The sequence below is a fragment of the Mastigoproctus giganteus genome, chromosome 3, assembly GCF_048544385.1.
Source record: "Mastigoproctus giganteus isolate SK-2022 chromosome 3, ASM4854438v1, whole genome shotgun sequence".
NCBI lineage: Eukaryota > Metazoa > Arthropoda > Arachnida > Uropygi > Thelyphonidae > Mastigoproctus > Mastigoproctus giganteus.
In genome coordinates this window covers 115,191,154-115,213,890 of record NC_143577.1, presented here as the reverse complement: position 1 = coordinate 115,213,890, position 22,737 = coordinate 115,191,154, and the positions used below count along the sequence as shown (strand labels likewise).

Sequence of the window (22,737 nt, the reverse complement as noted above, 5' to 3'; positions counted from 1 at the left end):
CCACTGCTGGCATCATTCCCTCGCTCCTTGTATAATTCTCTATAGTAGTCTTCTGCTATTTGAATTATGCCTTCTCTGCTGTTTATAAGTACACCATCGCTATTCTTCAGTTTCAGTATCATTTGTCTTTCTGTATTACTGCTCGCGGCTGCTGATTTAAATCCTTTGTTTTCCCTTAATGCTTGTTCTACTTTTCTTGTGTTAAATCTTCTTATGCCCTCTTGAGCCTCTTTCTGATGGCTTTGCATAACTCAGTATACTCAATTTTCTCCCTGTCAGTGTTTTTCTTGCTCTTCATTTGTCGTCTTCGGTTCATCATGACAAGTGTTTCTTGACAAATTTTTTCTTCTTTGGATTTCTTTTTTCCCTATACGTTTCTTGGGCTTTATCACTTTCAGAGAGTTGTAATATTCTTCGTCGATATCTTGGTCCTGAGCAGTCTGCAGAAGCTCAAACTTGTTCTTAAGTTTCAGTACATACTGCTTTTTCTCCTCTTCTGTTATCTCAAAGACCTTTTGTATTATTTGCTCGAGTCAGTTTTTTCCTTTCCTTTCCAACATCTATATCAAATGTATATCTTACCATTCTGTGATCACTTCCAACATTTACCTTATTCAGGGCGGTAACATCATTCACAATATATCTTCCGTTAGTGAGGATGAAGTCGATTTCATTAGTTGTTAATCCATTTGGACTCTTCCATGTCCACTTTCTGTTCACTCTTTTCTTGAAAGAAGTGTTCATTACTGACAGTCCTTGAGATTCTGCAAATTCCACAAGTCTTTCACCTCTTTTATTTCTTTCACCAATTCCAAAATTTCCTATAGTTCCTCTTTCTATGCTGTTTTGCCTTTTTCCAACCTTAGCATTGAAGTCCCCCATAATAATAGTGTAGTGGGTTTTCTGCTCATCTAGAAGACTCTCAATTTCGGTGTACATTTCTTCAACCTCTTCATCATCGTGGCTCGATGTTGGTGCATAAATCATTATAATGTTTAGCTTGTACCTCTTAGAAATCTTGAGTGTTAGTCTTGACACCCTTGGTGATGTACTTTTGAATTCCAAAATGTTGTTTTTTAAATCTTTATGGACCAGAAACCCAACCCCACCTTCACTCCTTTCACTGTTTCCATTGGTATACAGCAGATTTCCACTTGATAAACTTATAAGTGACTCATTTCTTCTTCTTGTTTCAGCCAAACCAATGATATTCCAATTCACATTTTCTAATTCCTTTTCCAGCTCTAATATCCTGTGTTCATTGATGAGTGATCTTACGTTATAACAGGCCAAGTTCAGTGTCCGTGCATGGCAGCCTGGTCGTACCCAGAGATTCTTAGCACCCTCTGCTTCCACTCTGATCCTCTCGCTGCCGTAAGAGGGAGAGTGAAAGCTGCCGGGGACTGAGGGCCATTTGTTTTGTCGTGCTGCCATATGCTGGAGGGTTTGGTCTTTTCCTCTTCACGCTGACCAGCTGACCAGGCGTCTTGAAGAGAACCACTCTACACGTTCGTTGCCACCTAAGTGACGTAACAGGGCTTACCATCGAGAAGGAGTGCATGAGTGGATTTTAGGGAGGCAGTCCACCGGACTTCTCCTAAATCTTCTGTAATAGAGAGATATTGGATCCATCAGTGTTTTAGGCTGTCTGATAATACACAGGATACCTGTTCCCCTGTAAGCCCCCTGTTTACACTAACACACTGCAAGTGGAAGATTTTCCACTTTTGTAACCATATCAATTAAAAGCAAACAAAGAAACCTTCCATGACAAGTGCATACCACATACTGAACAAGAATTAGCCATAAACATCTGCACTTGTGATTTTGTTACCCCCTCTCCCCCCACTCACTGAGTGCTGTTTTAACCGGGCAAGATGATTTTAGCCACGCCCATGTTTTTTATGGCGGAAAATCTTCACACCGCTTTAAAATTCACATTTTTTTTTTTTAGGTTTCATTTTATATTAAATCAGCGACCATGGGACTTTACTGTATGTATGTTATTTGGGGAGTTAGGCAAGCTAAGGCAGATTATGAGAAAGATTTGGCTAAGAATACAGAGAAAATCAGTAAGAAATTTTTTGTGTACAAGGAATACTTTCTGTCTATATTGCTGATAAATTGAATTCATATCTTGCATCTACATTCAAACATGAAGTTTTAGAGATGATGTTAATAGAAGTATATCTAATAATGATTGGAAGTTAAATGATTTTATAAAAATAGGAAGTAAGGTGGAAGATAAACTGCTGCAGCTAAAACCAAGCAAAATACCTAGGGCTCATGAAATCTATGCAATTATGTTACAAGAAGTGCAAAGGACATAGTTAGCATTAGCATTGGTAGAGGCATGTAATGCAAGAAAGCAAGCTTATACAGCATCATCCAAAAAAAAAAAAAAAAAAAAAACCTTCCCATTTTTACTGATCCATTCATTCATCTAGTTCTGCCTTGAATTTATTTAAGCTATCAACTTCCACAAAAACAGATGGAAGTTTGTTCCAGCAATCAACTACCAGCTGGCTAAAGGCAAATTTCTGCACATCTATTCGACAACTGTCTTTCCTCAATTTCAGTTTATGCCTCCTCAGGTTTGTAATCTGAGCAACAGGAAGAATCCCATCAGCATTGAGCCTGCTCAATCCATTCAAGGCCTTGTACACCTCAATCAGATCACCTCTCAAGTACTTAGTCTCCAGATGTTGCAATTTGCAGAACTTAAGCCTTTCTTTGTAAGCACACCCTTCACCAATTTTGTTGCCCTTCTCTGTACTCGTTCTAGCAACTCTACATCATTCCTAAAATGAGGCCTCCAGACCTGTATACAGTACTCACGGTGTGGCCTGACCATTGCCTTATACAAAGGGATAATCACCCCCTTGTCTCTGCTAGCAAAATTCCTATGTCATTGACAAAACTCCATGAGTTTTGTCAATGCTACATAGGAACCTGCTCTGGCAGCCTGTCTGCACTACTCAGAGAACTTCATATCTGACTGCACAATTACCCCCAGGTCTTTTTCATTCTCCACCTTCCTGAGTGTAGTACCACACAGTTGGTATGGGTTACTGCTACCCATATTACTTTGGATTTGTCAATGTTAAAGTTCAATTGTCACCTCTCAGCACATTTGCTAACTTTTTTAGATCCGGTTGCAGTGGTGAACCCTACCAATCTTCGTATCATCTGCAAACTTGGACATTAAGCCTGATATATACCTTCATCAATATCACTGATAAATACAGAAAACAAGAATGGACACTGCTCTTCAAGGACTAATGTTATTAGCGTAGTTCCCTAGGGGGGAACTACGCTAATAACATTAGTCCTTGAAGAGCAGTGTCCATTGATTACACTCTGTCTTCTCCCACTGAACCATCCTTTTATACATTGTAGCAACTTGCCCTTAAATGCCATACTGCTCCAATTTGTACAGTAGTCTTCCATGTGCAACAGTATCAAAAGCTTTCCTAAAATCCAAGTATATGATATCAAAATTATTTTTTGCATCCAGTTCCTTTGTGACCACATTGTCATATCAACAAACCCATGCTGTGCTGAACTATAATTGCAGTCTTGTCTAGATGATGCTGCAGTGCTTCTTTAACCAGTGACTCCATTATTTTCCCAGGAACAGAAGTTAAATTAACAGGTTTGTAATTATTCGTTTCACCTTTTGATCCCCTTTTGTGAATTTGGGATACATTTACATAACCAGTCCTTGGGGACCTCCCCTGAGTCCATGGATGCCCTCATAACCATGGTTAAGGGCCTGCTTACTTCCTCTGCTGCCTCCTTTAATATAACTGGATAGATCCCATGTACTCCAGGTGCCTTCCTTATGTCTAACTTCAGCAATTTCTCCTCCAAGTTATCAATTAACTGTTTGGTTAATTGATAACTAAAAATTAGAAAATTTGCATTTAATTCTTTTTAATTCCAGTCATTAATCAATTATGCTTTTTTTACCGATTTTTATTTTTTATATACAGTGGTACCTCGGTATATGTCCGATTTGGAATAAGTCCAACTTGATATACGTGTTTGGACGCGAAAAATTTTGTTTGGTATACGACCTTTGTTTGGAATACGACATCGCACGCTACCCTTGTTTACCTCTCTCGAGACAAAGCCCCGACTCAGAGATGCCAGATCTTATCCCCTCTCCAAAAACCAAATAAAATCCAACCAAGGATGGAAGCTAGCAAAGTACACGTGCCCGTCCTCACTCGGCTTTCCGAATAAAACCGACTGAGGACGTATGCACGCTTACGTCCTCGATCGACTGAATCCGGTTTTTGGAGAGGGGTAAGATCTGGCATCTCTGCCATGACTGCCCACGAGCGTCAGTACGACTGTTTCTACCATTCAGAGAACAACCCGCGCTATAACTCTCTGTGAATTTTCACATGATTTTGTGTTTTTTCGTGTAAATTTTCTGTAAATTCATTAACCATGAGTTCTAAGAAAGTTAATGAGAAGAGTCAAGCAATGAAGAGAATGGTTAGGATCACCATGGAGGTGAAAAAAGAGATTGTTAAAAAGTATGAAGGTGGCATGCGTATCTGGAACTTGGCTGCTGCATACCTTATGCCGAGAACGACGGTATCTACGATTGTGAAAAACAAAGATGTAATTAAATCTGCTAACGTTGTGAAATCGATTACCAAACAAAGATCAGGGACATTAGAGTTGAGAAATTGCCTTTGATCTGGATAACAGAAAAACAGTGTGCTGGCAATAGCGTATCGGAGGCAATGATTTGTGAAAAGGCAAAACTGATGCATGCCCATCTTTTAAAAGACAAGGCAGGAACGAGCCAAGAAAGTGAAGTGTTTAAACCCAGCCATGGCTGGTTTGATAATTTTAAGAAGAGGACTGGCATTCACAGTGTTGTGAGGCATGGAGAGGAAGCCAGTGCTGATAAATATGCCGCCAATGATTTTGTTACAGAGTTTGGGGAATTTGTGGAGGCTGAGGGTTTTGTTCCCCAACAAGTTTTTAATTGTGACGAAACAGGCCTGTTTTGGAAGAAAATGCCTAACAGGACCTATATTACACAAAGGAGAAGGCATTGCCAGAGCACAAGCCAATGAAGGACAGGCTAACTCTCTTGTTCTGTGGCAATGCAAGTGGGGATTGCAAACTGAAGCCTCTACTGATCTACCACTCTGAAAACCCGAGGGCCTTTAAGAATCATAACGTGTAGAAAACTCAGTTACCTGTGATGTGGAGGTCAAACAGCAAGGCTTGGATAACCAGAGAATATTTCAGCAAGTGGTTTAATGTTATGTTTGGGCCAAGTGTAAAAAGTTATTTAGAGGAGAAAAACCTGCCTCTGAAGGCCCTCCTCATAATGGACAATGCTCCAGCTCACCCTCCAAGCTTGCAAGACTATGTGCTGCCGGAATCTGACTTCATCACTGTAAAAGTTCCTCCCCCCAACACGACTCCTCTCATTCAGTCCATGGACCAGCAGGTCATCAGTAATTTCAAGAAACTCTACACTAAAGCACTATTCCAGAGGTGCTTTGAAGTGACCTCTGACACAGAATTAACCCTGAGAGAGTTTTGGAAAGATCACTTTACTATTGTCCATTTGCATATCTCTAATTGACAAAGCCTGGCAGGAAGTTTCCTACAGAACAATGAACTCTGCTTGGAGGAATTTGTGGCCAGAAGCAGTGACTGAAAGGGACTTTGAGGCTGTGCCTATAGTGGAGGATATTGTCTCTCTGGGCAGGTCCATGGGTCTGGATATGAGTGATGGTAATGTGGAGGAGTTAGTGGAGGGGTACAGGAAAGAGCTGACCACTGAGGAGCTGCAGGAACTTGAGAAGGAGGAGCACAAGACTAAGATGGATATATACTCTCTTCGGGCTCGGAGGAGACAGAGGAAGCCCCTACTTCATTAATCAAGGAAATCTTTGCCAAATGGATGGATGAATGTCAAAAACTTTGCAGAGAAGTACCACCCCAACAAAGCCCAAACAAGCCATAATAGCATTGTCTGGAATGACCAGACAATGTCACATTTCCGAAACATCCTGAGGAGAAGGCAGAAGCAAAGTTCTTTGGACAGATTTTTAGTAAACGTCAAACCTGGTGATCCTCAACCAGGTCTGAGTAGGGAAAAGAGACAGAAAAGAGAAAATTAAAGTTTGTTAAATTTTCATTTATTTCATCTAATTGCTTTTGTATTTATGTATTTTAGTATTAAGCAGTGTTTAAATTATTTTATACAACCTCATCAATGTATAATATGCCAATAACAATAGGATTTTTTTTCATGGGAACATAGTAATCATTTTCCCTTTATTTCTTATGGGAAAAATTCGTTTGGTATATGTCCAAGGATCTGGAACGGATTAAGGACGTATACCGAGGTACCACTATATTTTTTTGCTTGCTAATACAGGTTATACTAGTTCCTTCCAAAAATGTACTTAATTTAGTTTCAGAAGTATATTCACATCGTAAAGAAAAAAAGAAGTGTTTAATATGAATTTAATCATTTTGTAATGAAACCACATGTTTTTTCTTTTTTACTTTGATTTAAGAATTTGGGAAATAGAAACTCAGACCAAGTGAATTTAATGGAGAGATTACCTATAAAGTTATTTAGTATATGTTCCATTTAAAAAAATAAAATAACAAAGAGAAAAATACAGAGAAAAGCACAAATATCACATCGGATATGTTCATCAACATTCTAAATGGATCTACATGCAGAATACAAGTAAAGGATTTTAGTTTAAATTCCAATTTTCTTGCCCAAGAAAATTATTGAGCTGTGATGATAAACCAAAAAAAATTTTTTTTGGTTTTGTACTAGTTGAATATATTTTGGTTTTATGAATGTGTCCAATATATATGTATTTGATCTAACTAATTTTTATCCTTCTTTACTGATTCTGAGTATGAATCCTTTGCTTTAACACAAATGACACACATTTATTGCAGCATTCCTGAATTGTTACTGAGAATCAGCTGATTAACTGAACCTGACATGAGAGGATAAAAAATACAAGCTATGCTCGGTAGGTTAATTAGTTTTCAATGTATAACATAATATAATAGTACTGAATGGCCAATACTAATATTTCTGAAGAATAGTTCAGATAATTGCCTCATAACCAATCTATCAGTCTAAAAGATTTATAACTACTGAATGTAACAATAAGCAGCCTTTATTTTATATTAAACAAAGGCTTCTCTTTGTAGTCTTCTTTTAATTTAAAAATTCACCATATAGAAATCTGAATACAAGCAGAATAAAGTGAGCTAACTTCAAAGACAATCTTAAATAATCCTTACTGTAAACTTGATAATTAGAAACCCTTGAGCTTCACATAAAAATATTTTAAACCTTGAGCTTACCCTTCATATTAAAACATTTTAAAGTTAAATCACAATTGATCACTCAATGCAAATGTTTCTAATAGATCCACTTACCATGTCTTCTCTTAAAATTTTCCCACTCTTCTTTTATTACATCAGAAGGTCTAACAGCAACTGCTACTATAATTATCAACTGTAGACAAGCTATCCCAAGCCACTTCATGCTGATAAAAAATTTAAATTACTGGGGAAAAATAAAAATAATGCTCAAACAACAATCTGTTACATCTTTAGGCTAGTGAATAATAATTTTATGTGTATATTCTAAATAATCATGCAAATTTTTTGGTATTTTCCTATATTTATTCTAAAGACTGCTTTCCTTCTTTTGAAAATAAAAACTGCACTAAATATTTATCATTTATCATTTTGTTGAATAAACAGTTCCATTTGCAGAACGGCCCCAATAAAAAACTGGTTTATTAGTATAGATATAATGACATAAGGAAGCAAAGCTTATATAAGAACAATCAAAAAATAAAAATTTACCCACTTCTTTGCCCATTCCCCCAATAATTTGTCCAAACCTCTAAATTTATTTAAACTATCCACTTCTAACAACACTGTGTGAAAGTTTATTATTCTGACAAATAATTACTCTTTGGCCGAATGCAACTTTCCATACATCTAAACTGCAACTAATCTTTTTTAATTCTAATTATGCATGTCATTTGAGAAAAAGTAAATACATAAACAGCATTTAGTTTACTTAACCCTTTTAAAGCAGTGAAAGGCTCATGGGGTAGAAATTTTTTCAGCATGATCTGTGCTTCTTCTACAGGGATGGGATACACTTAAATAGAAAGGGTGCAAGAATATTTGCTGATGCTATCAAGACAGTGTTAGGTAGGTCAGAAAACTGTTAGCTTGGGGGAATTCACAGACTAATAGATTAACAAAAGCAGCAGGCAGAAAGTGAAAGTGATTCTTGCACTGCTTCTATTGGAATGAGCACCAGACTTGTAAGACAGGTGCTGGGGATTTCAAGGACTGCTGGAAGTAATCATGGAACAAGTAAATACATGGGCTGTATTAGAGTAACTAAGAGTAGGAACAGGTGCATGTATACTTGCATGTACACCAATACTAGGAGTATAGTAAATAAGTTTGATGAATTTTAGGTGCTGGTCAAGACATCAAAGGAAGATATTGTTGAGATATCAGAGATGTGGTGTCACACAGATAGAAGAAATGCAGAATGAGAATTTGGTGAGTACAATGTGTACAGGTAGGATAGAAATGAAGGAGAGGTTATGCTGTTAGTTATGAAACAAAATCTAAAGAAATGAATCCACTTGATGTGGATGGACAGTGCAATGTTGAGTCAGTTTGGTGAGACGGGAAAAGCACTGGGAAAGCAAAATTGAAAATAGGAGTGTGTGAGTGTGTGTGTGTGTGTGTGTTTTTATGAAAACCCCAAACACAAGAGATATTAGGACCTATAGTGCTTAGTACCGTGCTTGGGTTGTTGTTGTTATTATTTGGTTTTTTTAGGAGCATTAGCAACTAAGGCCATATTGTTCCGAGAATATGCAGTGGTCATTCCCTGACCTTTCCACATCCTCCATATTTGGTGGTCACGGACTCTAACCCCGGTTAAATCAAGAAGCGTGTGCTACGCACTACCGCTCGTGCCCACCTGGCCATGGAGGCACCACCGTGCTTGGGTTGGAGGTTGAGAAGACGAAAGAAGATGTTTGTTAACATTACACTTGAACTTCTGTAGACTATAATTTTCAGGAAATACATATGAAGGAAGGTTGTTCCAGAAAACGGCAGTTGAATGAATAAATGAGGAAGATGAAAAAGTTAGTTCTGTAAGTTTGAAGACTGACAGTAAATGGATGCTGGCTGGACGCGGTACGTGTTCGGACTGTTTTGAAAGAGTGAGCAGGAATTATACAGGGTGTCTCAAAAATATTGGTACAAACGTTTAGGGGAGGTAGGTAACATCTAAAGGAATGTGAATCGCATAGAAACCCATAACCAGAAACGTCACCGTAAGTCGGTACACAGCACTGTTCATCAGTTCATGAGAGGGAAAATTTCTCGTTTACTCATTCAAGCAGTAGTCGCCGCACGAAGAGCATGCATCGACATACGAACTGTGAGCTGGCAGACATGCACCTAGTGTATGGATTAGCAGAGGGCCCACACGGTGTGCGCCCCCATATGGCACAACATCGCTTTGCAATAAATGTGTGGGCAGGTATGGTCGGTGACTACTTAGTCGGCCCATACATGTTACTATCCCGCATGAACTCAGCTAAATATCAGATATTTCTTGAACAAGTTCTACAAGGTTTACTTGACGATGTTCCAGCAAATGTGAGACGCAACATGTGGTTTCAACATGACGGAGCGCCTGCCCATTATGTAAGTTGTGTTCGTGACCATTTGAACAGGCGCTTTGGACGTCGATGGATTGGCCGTGGTGGACCCGTTGCCTGGCCCCCACGCTCACCTGATTTATCGAGTCTTGATTTCTTTCTGTGGGGGGGCTCTCAAATCTATCATGTATGAATCGCCTGTGGAGACGGAAATGGATCTCGTAGCGAGACTTGTCTGCACTGCTGCTACTGTCAAAGAAACTCCAGGTGTGATCAACCGTGTCCGCCAATCCATGCTGCATCGGTGTCACGCATGCATCGCGTCTCATGGTGGAACCTTCGAGCATCTGTTGTAACATCATGAAATGCAACCATCTCGTACTCCATTGTTAATATTATGTCAAATAAATGTTTGCCGCTAATTACTGTCTTGTGTCATTTCTGCTTCTTGTGCCTCTGCTACTACTTTCCAGTGACGTTTCCGGTTATGGGTTCCTATGCGATTCACATTCCTTTAGATGTTACCTACCTCCCCTAAACGTTTGTACCAATATTTTTGAGACACTCTGTAGAAGTTAATTCAGAAGAACAGTGCACATGGAAGTATCTGTAAAAAAGACATGCAGCAGAAACAGTACGTCTATGAAACAGCGAGTGGAGAGACTCTGTTAGAGAGGAGTCATTAATTAACCTAACTGTCCTCTTCTGAATGGAATCTAGAAGCCTGAGAGAGGTTTTCTGGGCACCGCCCCAAATGTGGGAACGATATTCCATGGTAGGGCGGATTTACGATTTGTACAGAGTGAACAGCTGTTTGGAAGAAAAGTAACACCGACAGCAAAAGAGAAAACCAAGTTTTTTAGATGCAGAGGAAGCAATATTTGTAATCTGCTTGTGCCAAGAGAAATTAGAAGTCAGGGTAATCCCCAAAAGAGATATATCATTTTGCCTAGAAAATCGGATTGTCACCAAAGATAAGCATAGGAGCAGAAGAATCCTTTTTGCGAGATATAAGACAAGACTGAGTTTTAGAAGGATTGAAATCAACTAAGTTGTCTTTGCCCCACTGGAGAAATACCTGGAGATCGGCATTTAAGGAATTGGTAGCGGATGTTCGAGAAGTTGAAGCTGATTGAGCAGGGCAAGTTTTCTCAAAATGGAAAATGGAATGCAATGTGTTATCATCGGCAAAAATATGGATAAGATTTCCAGTCAATGGAAGAAGGTAATTAATATATAAGAGCAAAAAGAACTGAACCTTGGGGAACACCAGCATTAGTGGAGAAGTTAGAAGATAAAGACCCATCTACCATCACCCTCAGTGAGCGATCAGAGAGAAAACTGGATAACCAATTACAAAAAGCAGTTGGCAAACCATAAGACTGAAGCTTGTTTAGAAGACCTTTGTGCCAAACATGACCGAAAGTCTTTGAGATGTCAAGAGCAACAGCTTCTGTTTCACCAAACTTTTCCATTGAATTTGTCCATAAATGGGAAACATAAGCCAAAATATCACCAGTGGATCGACACTGACAGAATCCATACTGGCGATCGTTGATCAGACGGAAGGTTTCTAGGTAGTTTAAGAGTTGGCGGTTAATTGATTTCTCCATTACTTTAGAAAGAGTAGAAGTAATTGCAATGGGACAATAACTGGATGGGAGGGATTTGTCACCTTTTTAAGAACTGACTGGATATGAGCAAATTTTGAAGCAGAAGGAAAACACCTTTGGAATAAGAAAGTAAAAAAGATGGCAAAGAACAGGAGTAAGTTCAGGAGCACAGGTTTTGAGAACAAGTGGAGAAATACCATCGGGACCTGAAGCTTTCTTAGCATCAAGATTCGTCAAAATCCTTCTGACATCCTTTTGACGGAAAACCCCAGGAGGCATTGAATGGAGTGTGTTGGGAATGTTGGGAGGTGTTTTACCAAGATCATAAATACATGAGTTGAAAGAAAAATGGGATGCTAGCAGGTGAGCTTTATCCTTGGCTGAAGTGACAACAGAACCATCTGGTTTTGACAGAGGTGGGAGCAGAGATGGGCAAAAGCTTTGGCAAGAGACCAGAATGCTCAGCTACCATTAGGGCAAGAGGCAAGTTTTCTACTCTTAGCCTGTTTGAAATCTAGTTTGGACTGATTAATAACTGCTTTACAATTGTTGCGAGCTTTGGTGTAGGCAGAAAATGAAACTGAATTGGAAACAAGCCAATTACGATATGCAACGGTCTTCTCTTGAACAGCCTTAGCATATTTATTGAAAAACCAAGGTTTAGATAAAGAACGAGATTTTAAAGTGGAGTGAGGAATAAAGGATTCCATTCCTACAAGAATAATTTCACTGACACGATCTGAGCAAATACTGACATCAGAAGTTTTGAAACAGTAATCCAACCAAGGAAAAGAAGAAAAGAAATCTCGCAGGTCATCCCATTTTGCATTCTTGTAATGCCATACAATACAAAATTGGGAATAGCCATGAGATAAAGGCTCCATTGGAGAAGAGACAGTCACCAAGTTGTGATCTGAGGTGCCTAAAGGACCACTCACTTCGGCCATGTATTAGAAGTGTTGTTTGTGAGAAAAAGATCAGGCTGTATGGTTAGGATTGTCTAGTATTCTTGTAGGTAAATGAACAATCTGTGCAAGATCATTAGTAATTGCAAAAGCCTCAGCACCTCGAGCAGCTGGATTAGTGTGACTAGAAAACGGAAGTCAGCTGGAGTTGTGAACATTAAAATCACCAAAGAAAATTACCTCACTGTTAGGAAAGTTGGACTGGAGAAAGTCAAGTTGCAAAGAGAGGAAGTCAAAGTGATTAGTGGAGTTGGGAGAACAGTAGAGACAACAGATGAATTTGACACAATGAGGTAGAGAGATTTTAAGCCAGAGAAGATCAAAAAGAGGAGATTCCAAATTACCAAGTCTCTGACAGGGAATATCAGAACGGACATAAGCACAAGTAACACTTTTGAGGTGAAAGAAATCATACAGCGAATAATTTGGGCAACTGAGATGAGCAGTAGTTGAATCAACCGATAACTGAGATTCTCTCAGAAAAAGTACATGGGGTTTAGCACACTGCAAGTGGAAATGGACATCACTGAGATTAGAACTAAGACCACGTATATTTGTGAAATGAACTAGGAAGTGTTTGGGAGGTTTAGATCTTTTCGCAGATAAGCTTACTCTATTAGTTTAACAATTCACGATGTATTCAATAGCAAGAAAAAGTGTGGGGGGGGGGACATGCTGTATGAAGTAATGAAAGTTTTGGATATGGCATACACTTGGAAAAAATAGACCCAGATCCTTGATATAACGTGGCGTCGACAATGCCTCCCGCATACACACTGCTCGGACTCTCTCCAGTCACTATCTGGCAGAGGTGAGGTAGCAAGATTATACACTAATTGATCTGGAAGCCTCCTAAAGAGTTACCAATAAGTTCGGTCCAGTGTACTAACTAGCGCCCAGCCTGCGAACACTGTTTTAGAGCTGTTACCTCGAAATGTAAGGAAGATTGGATCTCTCCATGATGTTCATCATAACCTCAAAAGTCATCAGTCAGTCATACAGCATGACAGAAGAGATGGGGGAAGGGTTGACCGGAACTTAGCTCTGGAGACTAAACATGGGTTCCACCACTTGTAGCCTCCAATAAGCAAAGTGGTGGTATTGCACCGGTTGATGAGAGTCATCTACCACCTAGTATTGCCTGGTAACACAGAGGGGTGGGATTCCTCCATGTGGTGTGGGCGCCACACCTCAACCCCTGCTTACGTTGGTTCAAACCTGGGTGGTCACCCACAGTGTGCTTGTGCATGGAGGTTATACCCAGGATTACTAACAGTCCCACCATCATGACGGTGCAAGCAGAGGATTTGGCTGTCACAGACCGTCCGGACTTCTCTGAAATTGGGTCTACTTGACTTGAATCTCACCCGAATATCAGTTTCCTCAGCATTTTAGACCTCCAGGTAGCAAGTACAGCTTGTCTGGCATATCTGAGAGAATATCTGTGACAACCTCAAGGACCAAGGCTGAAGATCCTTTGTGTGTTCTCATTCTAATGACTCCGATGAGTACAACAAACAACTGTACAGAGAAATAGTCGGTCAGTAAATTGGATTGTCTTATAATGGGGAATTTTAACTTCCCAGATATTGACTGGAACTTGTGGGCTGGTCACCCCCACACTAACAGGATTTTTGTCAATTTATTGGATGATTGTTTTCGACATCAGCATGTTTGAGAGGTTTAAGATGCATGGTATTTCAGAGACTGCTGGGAGCCATTGCGGTACAAGTAAACACATGGGTTGTGTTAGGGTAGCTAAGAATAGAAACAGGTGCAGGTATACTTGCGTGTACACCAATGCTAGGAGTTTAGTAAATAAATTTGATGAATTTGAGGTATTGCTCAAAACATCGAAGGCAGATATTGTTGGGATATCAGAGACATGGTGTCACACAGATATAAGGGATGCGGAACTGCAATTTGGGGAGTACAACGTCTACAGAAAGGATAGACAGGATAGGAAGGGGGGAGGTGTTATGCTATTAGTTAAGAAACACATAAAAACCAAGGAAGTGAAGCCAGTCGACATCGCTGGACAGTGCAGTGTGGAGTCAGTTTGGTGTGACATAAACATTGGGAGATCAAAATTGAGAGTAGGAGTGTGCTATAGGCCTAATGACTCTGATGAGTATAATAAGGAACTGTACAGGGAAATAGAGTGGGCCAGTAAATCAGAGTGTCTTATAATGGGAGATTTTAATTTCCCAGATATTGACTGGAATTTGGAGGCTGGATACTCACACACTAGCAGGGCTTTTGTGGATTTATTGGATGATTGTTTTCTACATCAGCATGTTTGGGAGGCAACTAGAGGGAGTAATACTCTTGATTTGATTATCAGCAGTGATTCTTCATGCATTAAGAATCTGCCGATAAATGAACCACTAGGTGGCAGTGATCACAGTGTGCTGAAGTGGGATTTACTCAAAGAGGTAACTACCATTAGGGGTAAAGGGAAGGGTTATTGCTTCCGTAAAGGCGACTACGATGGACTGAGACAGTATTTAAATTCTATACAGTGGGACCAACTGATGATGTTACCAACAGCAAATTCAAAATGGGAAGCATTCAAAGAACTTATCTTGGAAGCTACTAGGCTTTACATACCAACTAAGAAATATTGTTCAAGGTTTAGGCCAAAATGGATGTCAGATGAACTAATGAGGCATATGGCAGAGAAGAAAAATGCATGGGATACTTACAAATTAACACATGACACAGAAGCCTATGATAGATACAAGTTGATATGGAACCAAGTTACAAAGGAGGTTAGGCAGGCGAAGGCAGATTACGAGAAATCGTTGGCAAGGGATGCAAAGAAAAACAGCAAAGAGTTCTTTACTTATGTAAACTCTAGAAGGAAAGGGATGAATCAGATTGGTCCACTTGATATTGATGGGTCAAGTGTTGATGATCCTGCTCAGGTAGCTAACAAACTAAATGAATATTTTGCATCGACATTCACACATGAGGAGTTATTCAGCGAGGGGAATGCCAGAGGTGTATTCAACTCTAGCAGTAAGTTACAGAATCTTGAAATAACTGGGAGTAAAGTGGAGGAGAAACTGTTGAAGATAAACACAAGAAAGGCACCCGGGGTGGATGGGATCTATCCAGTTATATTAAAGGAGGCAGCAAAGGAAGGAAGCAAACCCTTAGCCATAATTATGAGAGCTTCCTTGGACTCAGGGGAGGTACCCATAGACTGGAAATGTGCAAATGTGACCCCAATTCACAAAGGAGGATCAAAGGCTGACACAAGTAATTATAGACCTGTGAGCTTAACTTCTGTTCCAGGAAAATTAATGGAGCCACTGGTTAAAGAAGCACTGCAAGATCATTTAGACAAGACTTCAGTTATAGCTCAGGCACAGCATGGTTTTGTTAAGGGGAAGTCTTGCCTAACCAACTTGATTGGATACTATGATGCAGTCACAAAAGAACTGGATGCAGGGAATAACTTTGATATTATATACTTGGATCTTAGAAAGGCTTTTGATACTGTTGCACATGGAAGACTGCTACACAAATTGGAGCAGTGTGACATTGGAGGCAAATTGCTGCTATGGATAAAGGGGTGGTTGAGGGGGAGAAGACAGAGAGTGGTAATCAATGGACACTGCTCATCGTGGACTGATGTTATTAGTGGAGTCCCTCAGGGCTCAGTGTTGGGTCCATTATTGTTTTCTGTATTTATAAATGATATTGATGATGGTATATCGGGATTAATGTCCAAGTTTGCAGACGATACAAAGGTTGGCAGGGTTGTCAAGGACACTACTGACACTATGCTGCTGCAACAGGATCTGGAAAGGTTGAGCAGATGGGCTGAGAGGTGGCAAATGAAGTTTAACATTGACAAATGTAAAGTACTACACATGGGAAACAGCAACCCCAGAGCAACGTATCAACTCTGTGGTACAGCACTGACACTGGTAGAGAATGAAAGGGACTTGGGGGTGGTTGTGCAGGCAGATATGAAGTTCTCTGAGCAGTGCAGACGGGCTGCAAGAGTAGCTCATGGAGTATTGTCAATGATATACAGGAATTTTTCCAGCAGGGATAAGGAGGTGATTATTCCATTGTATAAGGCGATGGTCAGGCCACACCTAGAGTACTGTATACAGGTCTGGAGGCCTCATTTCAAGAAGGATGTAGAGCTGCTGGAACGAGTACAGAGAAGGGCAACAAGATTAGTGAATGGAACAAAGGGGTGCTCTTACGAAGAAAGGCTTAAGTTTTGCAAATTACAGTGTCTGGAGACTAGGCACCAGCGAGGTGATCTGATAGAGGTGTATAAAGCCTTGAATGGTTTAAGCATGCTCAATGCTGATGGGATTCTTCCTCTAGCTCAGAATAATCACCTGAGAGGGCATAAATTCAAATTGAGGAAAGACAGATGTAGGATAGACGTGCGGAAATTTGCCTTTAGCCAGCGGGTGGTTGGTTGGTGGAACAGACTTCCATCCCTTGTGGTGGAGGTTGATAGCCTAAATAAGTTTAAGGCTCAGCTGGACAGGTATTTGGAACGAATAGAGGGGTGAAGTGGAAGTGGGTTTTTTTTTTTTTTTTTTTTTTGGCTGATGCTGCATAAGCTTGCTTTCTTGCATCAAATGCCTCTACTAATGCTAATGCTAATGCTAACCAGAGGAAGTAATACTCTTGATCTGATTATCAGCAGTAATTATTCATGCATTAAGAATTTGCACATAAAGGAATCACTAGGTGGCAGTGATCACAGTGTACTGATGCGTGATTTATTCAAAGGTGTAACTACCATCAGAGGTAAAGGGAAGGATTTCTGCTTTTGTAAAGGTGACTACAGTGGTCTCAGATATATTTTAAATTCTATGCAGTGGGCCAACTGATAATGTTACCAACATGAAATTCTGATTGGCAAGCATTCAAGGAATTAATCTTGGAAGCTACTCGGCTTTTCCTACCAACTAAGAAATACTGTTCAAGGTTTAGGCCTAAATGGATGCCAGATGAACCAATGAGACTCGTGCCAGAGAAAAAAAGAAATGCATGGAATACACTTATTAGGAGACACAGAAACCCATAGCAGTATAAGCTAGTTGGTAATGAAGTCACAAAGAAGGTTAGACAAGCAAAGGCATATTATGAGAAATTTTTAGCAAAGGATGCAAAGACTTCTTTACTTATGTAAACTCTAGAAGGAAGGAAGGGGACGAATCAGATTGATCCACTTGACGTCGATGGTTCTACTGTTGATGAATCTGCTCAGGTAGCTGAGGAACCGAATGAGTATTTTGCATCTACATTCACACATGGGTGCTAAGAATCCCCGGATGGCAAAAACTTTCATTAAGAAAAATAGAAACATGGAACTTTAGAACCTTATATGAAGCTGGGAAACTGGCAACTGTAGCTAGGGAAATGGAACGTATAGTAGAAATTCTAGGTTTAAGTGAGACCAGATGGACTAACTCAGGAATCTGCCATTCCAATTGTATAGTCTTATACTACTCTGGGACATGTGACATACACATAAAAACAGTATGGGAATTATGATCCACGATGCCAGAAGAAATCAGCAGTTCATTTTATTCCATATTCAGATTGTATCATTATGCTACAACTGCAGGGTTAACCTAGTTAATGTGATACAAATATATGCACCTACAGCTGATAAGAGTGACGATGTTATTGAAGAGTTCTACAGGCAATTGAAAGACATTACAAGTACAAAAACATGATGTAAATATCATCATGGGAGACTATAACATCAAAATCAACAAAGGAAAGGTACTTGACATTGTGGGTGATTTTGGATTGGGTTTACAAAATGAGCGAGAAGATCGGCTCATACAGTTCTGTCAAGAGGAGAGCATGAAAATAGCAAACTAAATAAATAAGTGATAAATAAGTGTTTTCAGAATAGTTTCAAAGAAGCCAAAACCTACCCTAGTGCAGATGCTGATTCCAATCATAACTTATTAAAAGGTACTATCAAAACAAGGTTGAGATCCATTAGGAAAGCAAATAAGACAAGCAGATTAAATTGTGAAAAACTCAAGGTCTCAAATGTGAAAGAAAAACTGAGTAAAGAGCTGAACATAAAATTAAACAACAGAGTCAGAGCTGAAGATGTAAATGACAAATGGAAGGAGTTTGGTAAGATCATTATCAGTACTGGAAAAGAAATTCTAAGTGATGAAAAACAACCAGCAAAAAAGCAGTAGATGACAGAAGCGATCCTAATGGATAAAAGAAGGAAGTTCAAAAATGGTGCTCCAACTAAATACCAGCAGATCAAAAAAAATGATAAAGAGGAAAATTAAGGAAGCAAAAGAAGAGTGGATGCTAGAAAAATCAACAGAGACAGCAGAATTAGAACGAAGGCATGATAAGTTCAATCTACATAAGAAGCTAAAAGAATTAACAGGAAATACAAATGGAAGAATGTGATACACAATAAAGAATGCCTAGATCAATTAGTTTTAAGAGGTGATGACAGAAAGAAGTGGGAAACCTAAATCAAGATGCTTTTTGATGATCCCAGACAAGGTGTAAATGTTGAAATACCTATGGAGAAGGCCTTGAAATTCTAGTCTGAAGTCAAATATGCTCTGGGAGTGGCAAAGACTGGAAAGACAGTTGGCCAGATCAAATCCCAATTGAAATAGTGAAACTTCTAGATGAAAAAAATCTGAAAGCTCTAACCAAAATGTTCAATAAAATATATCTAAATGGAACCCTACCTAACGATTGTTTGAGGTCCTCGTTCATCCCTCTTCCAAAGAAAAACAGCATCACCTCATGCAATGATTTTCATCTTATTAGTCTGATAAGCCACATGTTGAAGCTGCTGCTACGAATAATCCAAAACAGGATTTACAAAAAATGTGAATCGGTACTCTCTCACATCCAATTTGGATTCTGAAGCGGACTAGGCACAAGAGAAGCTCTCGTAGGTAAAAAAAAAAAAAAAAAAAAGTCTGCTTCTCACATGCTCAACTTTGATAACACTCAGATTTCTAACCAAGATTAGATATGTTTATTTCACACAATTTGGATTCCAAAGCGCACTAGGCACAAGAGAAGCTCTCCGAATATAAATGTGTTGTTACAAAAATGTAGAGAACACCAGAAGGCAGTATTCATCTACTTTATAGATTTTGAAAAGGCTTTCGATCAGGTACAACATATAAACCTTATAGAAACACTTAAAAAGTTAAAAAGCTAGATCTTGATGGATGGAAAATTCAGACTCATCTAAGAAATCTACTGGAATCAAACAGCCACTGTAAGTGTTGAAACGGTTGAAACTGATGAGATCAATATAAAAAGAGGGGTAAGGAAGGGTTGTATTCTCTTGCCCATGCTATTTAGCATCTATTCTGAAGTTATTTTCCAAAATGCATTGTGGGAAAGGAAAGAAGGAATTAAATAAATGGTCAGCTGATAAATAGCATATGATATGCTAATGATACTGCTATATTTGCAATAAATATAGAAGATCTTCAATTGCTTTTGGATTGTATTAACAACAAATGTAATGACATGGGTTTAAGAATCAATGTCAACAAGATCAAATACATGACTGCGAGTAAATCTCCAGTAAGCCAAGCCTGGATAATAATGAATGGGGATCCAATAGATAGAGTGGCTCATTTTAAATACCTTGGCAGTTGGCTGAATGCTGATCTAGACCTGGAAGCAGAAATAAAAGCAAGAATAGAAGTTGAGAGAAATGCCTTTACAAAATACTGAACAATGCTGGCATCACAAACTTCTAAATCTGTCAATCAGACTGAAATTTGTTAGGTGCTATATGTGGTCCATACTATTATACGGAGTTGAAACCTGGATGTTAAAGCATCAAGCATGAACGAAAGAGAGGCCATGCATGCTTTTGAAAATAGCAGGAAGAAAACATGAATTGCTGGGATGAGTGAAGAGATGGAAAACTGCCAATTAGGACCCATCCTTAGAAATGTGAAATATAAATTGCTTCAAGTAATAATAGAAGGGAATATAGCGGGAAAGAGAGGAGTGGGGAAGACACTTTCTTGGCTGAAAAACATCTGCAATTGGACCGGCAGATCAGCTGAGGATCTTTTTCATCTTGCCCAAGACAGAGAGAAGTACAGGAACTCCCTGACTTATGTAATACTCGACTTTACGTAAGTTTTTTCTGGCCTGTGCAAACTTAAAATCGTCGAAAAATATCTGCATCCTGTAGGAATAAATGGGGGTATCGTGAAAATATCGTAATGTGAACCAAATAACACATTGTGTGTTTTTTTTTTTTTTTTTGTAATTCTTTCCAAGTCCTTGGAAGTGGAAAAATTCGCTATATTACTAAGCTATTTACCTCTCTAAAAGGCCATATTTATAATGGAAGTTGCACTACCCTTTCATCATTATCATATGTTCTCGTTATAAGAATCAATTCTGAACGCCTCGGTGATATTTTCCTAAAGCACGTTTCTGGAGGTCATGACCATAAAACAATTTGCACTTTCCGGTTTATTGGGCTTTTCTGTTCGTGCATCTAATTATAAACGGGTAGTAAACTCGATCCCATTGCATTTGTGATAATACTGATAACTGCAACTGTGTGGGTTTTTACGCTGTTATGGGGAAATGTGTTCCCCTTCACTGGAATCTTCAATCGTATAAAATACAAATTTTCAGAAACTTCTCTTCATTCCTATTTATGTATTATAATGATGAAGGGAAAGCAACCAATGAAAAGTGCAAGTGGTGGCAGTGCCAGGAAACAAAACAAAATTGATTTAGAAAATGAAGATGAAAATGATTAAGAAGTATGAAGCAGGACAAAGTTTGTCATCTATTGCAAGGAAATTAGGTCTCGCTGCTTCAACAGTGAATACTATTTTAAATGACAGTGCGCATATAAAGGAACATGTCAAAGGGTCAACGCACTTAAGATAAACAGTGATCACAAAACAGTGTTCAGGTGCTATATCGAAGATGGAACAGCTGTTAATAATGTGGATCAAAAATCAGATTCAGAAGCGAGTGCCCCTGAGTCTAATGACCATTCAAGCAAAAGCAACAAGTATTTATAAAGATATTAAGGATAACTATGGCAAACCCAAACCAAGTTCGTGGCAAGCAACGGGTGGTTTAATAGGGTCAAGCATCGCGGTGGTTTCCACAACGTTAAAGTATGCAGTGAAGTCGCCAGTGAAGAGATTCTGCAGCTGCAGAGAAATTTTTTGATATGTTGGAAAAAATTATTTATGAAGGCGGCTATTCAATGCAGCAAATTTTTAACGTTGATGAGACTGCTCTGTATTGGAAAAAAATGCCGGATCGAACATACACTGCCAAAGAGGAAAATACAATGCCAGGTTTCAAAGCATCAAAAGATCGGGGCATGCTCTTGCTTGGGGCTAATGCAGCAGGATATTTCAGAGCTTGTGTACCATTCTGGAAATCCTTGTGCATTAAACCCTCCCGTGCATTTCCGATCGAAACAGAGAGCATGGATAACAATATCTTTCTTTGAGGATTGGTTTAAATGCTGCTTCATTCCTAAGGTTGAAAAATATTGTAAAGACAACAACGTTCCTTTCAAGATTTTGCTTCTATTAGATAATGCTCTTGGACATCCTACGCATCTAGATGATTTCAATTTGAACGTGAGAGTCATATTTCTACCGCCAAACACTACTTCACTCATCCAGCCTATGTATCAGGGTGTTATTTTGAATTTAAAAGCATATTATTTACGCACAACATTTGCTCAGAAATTGTCTGCAGTAGACGGTGAGAAAAATTTTACGTTAAGAACTTTTGGAAATCTTACAATATTTACCACGCCATCTTGAACATTAAAAGGCCTTAGGTGGAAATTACTAAAAGTTGTTTAAATGGCGCATGGAAGAAAATATGCTCACGGCACATAAAAGGCTTCGAAGGATTTGAAAAAGACGAATCATATGAAACGGTTACAGATAAGATTGTAAAGGTTGCAGAGCTACTTCAGTTGGAGGTTGATGCCAAAGACGTAGAGGAATTAATAGAAGAAGAAGAGAAGGAATTATCTAATGAAGAACTTATTGACTTGCAGGCAACAATAGTGAAAGAAGAAAATGCTGACAAAGCTCAAAATGAACCAAATGAGGAGATGAGACGCTTCATCACGAGAGAGAGACAGCAATGGCGAGGTTTGAGAAGATTGATCCTGGCAGCGAACGATTCCTAAAAGTTAACAGAGAGGTGAATGATATGCTTGCTTGCTACAAAGAAATCTACAATGAAAAGAAAAAAAGCCATCATCCAGTCATCCATTAATATGTTCTTTCGTAAGGTTGAGCAGCTTCTAAATCTCCACAGCCCTCAACCTCCGCAGTGGCGTACTCATCAGCTGAAGATGTCGATTCTGGCAACGATGCTCGAGAGGTAAAACTTACTGACATTATG

The 22,737-nt window shown here is 39.1% G+C and overlaps 1 protein-coding gene across 2 annotated transcripts in view; it reads right to left on the bottom strand.

The window, feature by feature from the left end:
* Positions 1-22,737, bottom strand: part of LOC150088237 (procathepsin L-like) — a 171,509-nt gene that overhangs the window by 136,776 nt on the left and 11,996 nt on the right. The window contains exon 2 of one of the 2 annotated variants that reach the window (XM_090369398.1): positions 7,459-7,588. In XM_090369398.1, coding sequence (XP_090225524.1) covers positions 7,459-7,567 — 109 coding nt within the window. In that variant the 5' untranslated portion in view covers positions 7,568-7,588. The remainder of the gene's footprint in view (positions 1-7,458; positions 7,589-22,737) is intronic. The other variant, XM_090369399.1, reaches the window with a different exon arrangement.